This window comes from Octopus bimaculoides, chromosome 9 (assembly GCF_001194135.2).
Source record: "Octopus bimaculoides isolate UCB-OBI-ISO-001 chromosome 9, ASM119413v2, whole genome shotgun sequence".
In the NCBI taxonomy this organism is placed as follows: domain Eukaryota; kingdom Metazoa; phylum Mollusca; class Cephalopoda; order Octopoda; family Octopodidae; genus Octopus; species Octopus bimaculoides.
The window spans coordinates 85,391,067-85,399,538 of NC_068989.1; the positions used below are offsets into that span (position 1 = coordinate 85,391,067).

General features: G+C 38.0%; 1 protein-coding gene across 1 annotated transcript in view; it reads right to left on the reverse strand.

Annotated features, from left to right (window-relative positions):
- The window catches only part of LOC106869544 (leucine-rich repeat flightless-interacting protein 2), a 199,009-nt gene that overhangs the window by 18,760 nt on the left and 171,777 nt on the right, over positions 1 to 8,472 (reverse strand). The window contains exon 8 of the mRNA XM_052970940.1: positions 5,284 to 5,610. Within this exon, the coding sequence (XP_052826900.1) occupies positions 5,284 to 5,610 (327 nt within the window). The remainder of the gene's footprint in view (positions 1 to 5,283; positions 5,611 to 8,472) is intronic.

The following is an 8,472-nucleotide window of genomic DNA, read 5'->3' on the forward strand; positions in this document are numbered from 1 at the left end:
CTTCTAAAGTTGCTTGTAACAACCAGGCATGTCGCTTCTAATGTTGCTTGTAACAGCCAGGCATGTCACTTCTAAAGTTGCTTGTAACAACCAGGCATGTCGCTTCTAATGTTGCTTGTAACAGTCAGGCATGTCACTTCTAAAGTTGCTTGTAACAGACAAATATGTTGCACCTGAAGTTGCTTATAATAGACACATACTGCACCTAAAGTTGCTTGTAATGGACATATCATGCCTGAAGTTACTTGTAACAGAAACCATATCACACATTAAGTTGCTTGTAATAGACATGTTGCATCTAAAGTGGGTTGTAACAGACAGACATATCACATCTAAAATTGCCTGTAACACACACATGTTGCATCTAATATTGCTTATAACAGACAGACATGTCACATCTAAAGTTGCTTGAATCATACAGGTCATACCTGAAATTTCTTACTGCTGATATATCATACTTGAAGTTGCTTGTTACAGACAATATTATAGCACCTTAACCCCACCTCCCTCAACAGCATGCAAATAAAACTCTTACAACTGTATCAAGTCCTAGACCTTATCATTCTTATCTTTTCCTGTGAAATACATCCTTAACATAGCAAAGATTGTCGCTGAAAGTTGCTTGTTACAGACAGACATGTCACACCTGAAGTAGATAGTTACAGACATGTCACATCTGAAGCTTTGGTTAACAAATACATCACACTTGAAGTTGCTCATTGCACTGACAAAAATAAAGCTGTGAAGACACATCACACGAGAAATTGCTTGTTACAGACATGTCACATGGAAGCTGCTTGGTAAATACGTTACACCCGAATGTGCTTGTTATACATGACATGCCCAAAGTTGCTTGTGACATACACGTTACACCCAAAGTTTTCTTGTTGGTCAGAGCTGGTTCAATCTGATCTGGTCTGGAGAAAAAGAGCTGCAATCCTGGCGTTTAAAGACCCTCCAAGACTGGTGATATTGATGGCATTAATGTTATTCTGGAAAAGCTGATGGCTGCAGGTAGAACATGTACAAAGAAGGAATTCCAGAGAATTGTCATGTTCTGGGGAGGAAGGACAGGGTGCAGAGGTTATTGCAGAACCTGAAAGGAGTGGACACAATATGGATGATGGGTGGAGGAGAGACAAGTGAGTTGGGGGTGCCTGAATGGAAATAGTATGAGACCAATCAGAACCCAGAAGCAGAGGCCACTGTAATTGGAGTAGAAAGGAGAAAAGAGAGACAGAAGAGATTGCAGGTTTGTGGGTCAGAGGTCGGAGTGTGTTGGTGATGATTTTTTGCCACTCAATAAGGAGACTATATTTTAGACACAATCTATAGTGTGTGTGTGTGTGTAGCAGCAGCAGCAGAGTTTCATATGTGGGAGCAGTACTTAATTGTAGATCTCACATAAGATTTGTAAAGGATCAGTTGAGAGGGGCTGAAATACCTGCTTGCTCTGAGAAAGGCTGGTCTTTGAGATGCTGTCATTACTATGTAAAGGATGTGATCCTCATTAAGGGTCAAGTTTGGTATTTGCAGCAATTATTAGAGTTTTACTTCCGTGATGCTCATATTCAAGGATGGGGTTAGGGGAGGGGGTGGAATGCAATGGTTTCTTGATATTTATAGTTGTGTGTTTTTGTTGTTGAAGGAGACACAGTTGTCCTGACCCCATTCAAGGATGTTTTTAAGGTTGCTATTCATGGAGTTGGTGCAGATTTAGAATGAGGTGACAAGATTACATATGGATGATGGTTTGGTGAGGAGGAATGGAAAGGAATGGGAGCAGCATCTGCATAACAGTGGGTATCGGGGGGAGGGTTATAACAAGTAGTGAATACACAGGAAAAGAAGTGTGGAGGACAAAACTGAGCCCTGAAGTACACTTAAGTTTATAGCGGAGGTCAGAGAGAAATCCATCAATACATACTATGGAAGTGCAGTCTTTCATAAATTGCACTTTCATAGTATGAAACCACAGATCGAAGAGTCAAAAGATGGATGGAGTCCATAGGCAGGTAGTTTTGCCAGGAAATTTATATGCTGGGCACAGTCAAAAGCTTTGCTGATGCTGAGAGCAACAACGTTGCTTTCATGATATTTCTCAAGGATAAGAGTTCACTAGTATAAGTAACAAAGAAGAGTAGGACTTGAGTAAATCTGGCTTTGCAAAAAGTCATGCTGGTGGTCATTAAGGAAGGTGAGAGATTCAAGTTGTTGAAAGTTCAATAGGAAGATAGTTAACAGTGTCAGAAGATTAGGACACATTACAGTATGATTCCAAAGATCAGGACATACCACTAGAAAGAGGGGGGAAAGAGGAGTAGAGAAAGGGAAGGAGAGAGAGAGAGAGAGAGAGAGTGGGGAAAGAATTTGGTGAGAGTAAGGGCATATTGTTTGGGAGAAACAGAAGGGTTATTACAGACATGTGACACACCCAAAGTTGCTTGTTATAAGCATGTCACACCCAAAGTTGACTCAAGAGGTATGTCGCACTGAAAGTTGCTTGTTATCAACATATCACACCCAAAATTACTTTGCTGCAGATTTGTTATATCTAGTGTTGCTTGTTACAGACATGTCACACCTGAAGTTGTTTGTTACAAACACGTCACACCTGAAGTTGTTTGTTACAGACATGTCACTCCTGAAGTTGTTTGTTACAGACATGTCACACCTGAAGTTGTTTGTTACAGACACATCACACCTGAAGCTGTTTGTTACAGACATGTCACATCTGAAGTTGTTTGTTATAGACAAAGACACTTGTAATAAACATGTCTCAAATTATCACATTTGTTAATAAGTCACAGAGAAAATTGTTATACAATCGTTAAATTAGAATGAAGGTAGATTAATTACAAGTTATATAATCTGACAATTATATAATTTTGTAATTATCAAAGTCAGATTGAAGTTATTAGTTACATCTTAGTCACAACAAAAAGGACTATTAGGGTCAAGATAAAACCAAGAAACTTTTAGTCAGGTAACAACTTGGGAATTTAAGGAGTCTACACATGAGTGAAATGTATGTATGTACACATACATACATACAGAAATTATACATATACATACATAAATTTACACATACATATACACAGAAATTATAGATATACACACATATATACACACACACACACACACACACACACACACACACACATATATATATATATATATATATATATATACACACACACACACACACACACACACACATACATAAACACATACACAGTTGTACAGTAGAATTCTGTTGGGTAACCTGGTCTCATCTCCGACAAACTGGAGAAGTCAGGAGTCAGGAGTGGTAACGAATGTCTTCATTCTTTTAATTCCTGTTTCAGAATGAGGTCCAATCCTTTTACTATTATTTTTTTCTTTCTGAATCATTCACATGTCTTAGCATTTTTTCTCTTTCCTACATCCATCCATGTAGCAGAAAACTTCATTTTTTTAAGGGATGGTTGTGGTAGAAGTAATTATTGTTAATGAAAAACATGGTAAACATTCAATTAAATCTGCTGAAAGTGTAGTATTCTGTACTGAATTTATGAAAACAATTTTTCCTCCTGCCATCTATAAACAGTTCGACCACCACCATCAATTTTCTTAATTCCTCGATCCCATTCTTGTCACCTATGTCTGCCCTAACCCCATAAATTGAAAGCCAACCCCACACTGGATTTGCTACATGCAACCTTTCACCTCACAATTGCATTGTCAATACCCATCACTGCCCACCATCTTCTTACAACTGGCTTATTCTCTCTTTCCAAACTGAATCTGTTTTATTCCTTAAACTTTGTAGTCTTGTTCTAACAATTGGGCTAAATTACCCAATATCTTGTCATTTAACCCCAAAGCCACCCTTACCATACATACCAATAAAGTTGTGACCACCCAATTTTTCAAGTGTATGTAATACTGCATCATCTAATGTACCCGTTCCTTATTTAAAATGGAAGGGTATATGAGTGTGTGTGTATAAACACATATGTATGTATGCATATATATATACCAAAGTAAACACATAAATGTGAAACGAGGTGGGAAAAAATAGTACTCAAATACCAGAGGTAGAGTAATCATCATCATCATCCTCCAGTGTTTTAAATCCAAGTTTTGTCCCCGTTAATGGGGGTGGCCAGATCTACCTCACTGCCATAGCAACTGAGGCAGACAGGTGCAGCCCACTCCAACCTCTGGACTGGCTGGTGCCCGTTCTCCCTTGCTACCATGAGGCTTTTTTGGAACTGGATTTTTGTACAGGGAGCCTGCCCTTGCTTACCCCCAACTTCAGCAGTTTTTTGTGATGTTTTTGCAGCTTTAATAATACATACATATACATATAAATACACATGTGTATGCATAAGAGTATAAGTAGCTTCAATCTATTCAAAGACATCCTTGCATGCACACATGTATGCATACACACACACACACACACACATACATACATACAAGCACACAAATTTAACAAAAAATGATGACAAATGCTGCAGTAACAGACTAAGTGACATGCAACATGGTTAGATGGTAGTTGGAGTTACAGATACATTACATAACATCTATGATTATCTTATGTTAAAGACGACACTAGGACACAACAACGTTAATAATAATGATTTGTGACAGGTACAAAGTTGCAAAGGAAACAGTTATTAATATCAACTTCAGTACTTGACTGATATTTTATATTTTTTTAATCAGCCCCTGGAAGGATGAAAGACAAAGTCGAACAGAGCAAGAACTGAACTCAGTACCATGAAATACCACAAGGAATTTTGATCGACACTCTACCAATAACAATGATTATTGAAAGGATAACAGGTTGATACAAGTATGAGTTTGCAGGTGAACTTCAACCAAATGTTAAAACAATGAAAAGGTAAAAGAAACAAATACAAGATCCAGTTGTAGTGTAGCATGCTCGGCACCTCATGGTGACAAATGCAACATGGCAACAATTGTGTGTATATGTTAGTAGACAGACAAGAGAAGATACAAGGTCGATTGGTAGTCATTATTTACACAGAAATTTCTGGACATTTTAAACTACTGTTCTGGATTGTCTGTTTAATACCATCCAAACATGTAACCAGTGGTCAGGCTCATGCTACTCACTGTTGCTGGTAAATTGCAGGCCAGAATCAATTGGATACTTAAATAAGACCCGATGACATTGATTACTCATTAGTAAAGATTAGTAGTTTAACGATATAACCAGACAAAATGGAGAGACAAGTTTGCTCTCGCATCAAAAGAAAAGAAAAGAAAAACCTGATCGTGGGTCAATAGATGTTTCCCTTGAGCGAAAAGCTTGACCCCTGGACAGTGGTTCAGGTGAGTAAATTGACCGCTGACTAGCACGACGGTCTAAAATACCACTCTTTGGTGAAGAGTCACGAGAGAAAATAGAACGCTGACCATTAGAGACAAGGCTGTTTCTTCGGCCAGTGGAAGAAAGATCACGAGTAGATCCATAGGGTTTAGCAGTGTAACCAGCACTGGAATCAATTGACATTCGACTTTTTGACATTCTGTCATCACTGTTGAGGTCATGAGAAGACTCGGTCAGTGAGAGTGCACTGTCATAGACCACAGAATCTGATAAATAAGAAAAATGGGAAGAAAAAGAAAGGAGAAAAAAAATTAGATACATTTGGTGAGTTGGCATTTAGAGGATTTTTACCTGCTTTTTGGTTTGGGCTTTGTCAAAGTTTGTATTAGTGAGTAGTGACAGTTTATAAGGGGAGGAGTATGTGTGAATATATATATATATTCGCACAAGCACAATGCATACAACTGACAACCAACACCTGTAGTAAAATACAAAGACTCAATGTACTAAATATTCATTGAAACTCCAAAAGGTATTTGAAAAATTACTTAATTAGGAAATAAAGACTTCTGATTAAACTTCATTTTGGGACTTCAGCAATAAGACTGTTGATGACGTTGAGCACGAATCAAACAAAAGTTGAAATGTAATGTAGATATAAGTATTGTAAATATATAATCCTGTAGTAACACCGTGCGCATGCGTAGTCTCACGCATGCGTGGAATTAAACAAGCAAGCGTTCCCGCTTCTATTCTATCTCTTTCTCGGTTGGCCGGCCATGAGCATGGACGTGTCAAGCAGTGTCTCCAACATTCCAACTCTGGAGACAGTCTCTTTACGTGTTTAGCTGTCTCTCTTCATCTTTCGAACTTACACTCGACAGCTTGCTTACATCTACACAACAACTGACCCAACAACTATGCTCACACACACAGAAGCTGTAACAACAAACAAGAGCTAAAGATGTATATATTTACCACCTGAATAAATGTTGTTTAAGTTGATGGTCTGGAGTTCAGCGTTCCGTTATATTCGTAATTTTATATAGGAAAGTCAGGTATACATCTAATGATGTATAACCAACTTTCCTATAATCTAAACATGGTGCAAATAGTGTGGAGAATAATAATCTAAATAGCAGCAACAATTTTTGAGTTCAAATCCAGTCAAGGACCATGTAAATATCCAGGAATATGATACCTGAGTGGTTGGCGTTAGGAAGGGCATCCAGCTGTAGAAACTCTGCCAAATCAGACTGGAGCCTGGTGTTGCCATCCGGTTTCACCAGTCCTCAGTCAAATCGTCCAACCCATGCTAGCATGGAAAGCGGACGTTAAACGATGATGATGATGATGATGATGAACAATCTGAAATGCAGTGTACATTTGCACATCAGCAAATAGATTATACACTGTTTGTATATACTTTTAGCTAGTAATTCGATTTCATTTCAGATGTGGTGGGCAAGTATACGGAACTGATGATCATATCTGCCATTCTGGATCCCTTCCAGGGTTGTCTCATTTCCCCTAGCTTTGAAGTATACTGTATTTTTTAACACTATACATCTTTAAAGAGATCTCTCCCAGATGTAGTGCCACAGCTACAAGCATTTAATAACATACATTAAGTATGTGATGTTGATAATGTTTATATTACTGAGCTGTTTCTAACACAAAATTCTGCATTTCCACACACACACACGCACTTCAGTTGACATGGATAGTTTAAAAAATGTTAACATTGCCAACAATTAATCCCAGGGATTTAATCAAATCAGCATTTGATCTTAAACATTTAACTAACAAGCTGTTCAAATCCTGGGGTGTAACAGAAAATATAGTGAAAACTAGTTTTGGTGATGTCACTAAGTGCTGGTACCACAAAAAACGCTCCTAGTATATATACTGTAAAGAGGTTGGTGTGAAGAAGAGTACCCAACTATAGAAACCATGACAAAGAAAATACTGGAGCTCAGCACAACCCTCTGGCTAGTTGGTTCCTGTCAAACCATGTTGGCATGGGAAAAGAGACATTAAGTGATTGTGACGACATTTACGCATCTGGTTTTCCTTCAAACCTCACTACTCTCATCTTTTCATAGCTGACAAGCTTATTCAAATTTACCACTTCTATTAAATAATTGTTCTGGCACTCCATCGGTTATGCTGAGAAGGTTTCCAATCAACCGAACAGCTCGTTTGTGAAATTAATGTGCAAAAGGCTGCTACTCTTTTACTCTTTTACTTGTTTCAGTCATTTGACTGTAGCCATGCTGGAGCACCGTCTTTAGTCGAGCAAATCTTTGTTAGCCTGGTACTTATTCTATCAGTCTCTTTTGCAGAACCGCTAAGTTACGGAGACGTAAGCACATCAGCATCGGTTGTCAAGCGATGTTGGGGACACACATGTGTGTGTGTGTGTGTATATATATATATATATATATATATATATATATATACGACGGGCTTCTTTCAGTTTCTGTCTACCAAATCCACTCACAAGGCTTTGGTCGGCCCAAGGCTATAGTAGAAGACACTTGCTCAAGGTGCCATGCAGTGTGACTGAACCCGGAACCATGTGGTTGGCAAGCAAGCTTCTTACCACACAGCCACTCCTGCACCTAATGACACATGTCTTTTAATGACACATATAAATACTCACACCTGATAACTCACTTCTTACCTTTACTAAGCTAAATACTAACATAACCAGGTGTGTTGCAGTTGACAGTCGATGATACACTACATGCTGTATTGAGGAAGGATTAAAGATTACTGATTTAGTGGAGTAAATTTCTTGTAAAAAAAAAAAAGAGTTAAGATAAGGTTGTTCTTTTTTTAAAATCTAATCTGAAAATTAATATCTGGGCAGTTAGGTAGAAGTCATTAGAAAGGGCAAGGAACACAAACAACTCCTGGGAGACTAAGATGTGAAGATAAATCTGGAAGATCTTTTACTAGAGGATTACAAGCATCTAACAACAATATCAACAACATCAAAAAAAAAACAAAACTTGGAAATGTATCTAGAAAAGTCTATGTTAGGACTGTCAAAAAGTCTTCAAGTTTCAACAGGATCCTAAAAGAAAAAATACAAAAAAAAAAAGAAAAAGAAATAAAAATCA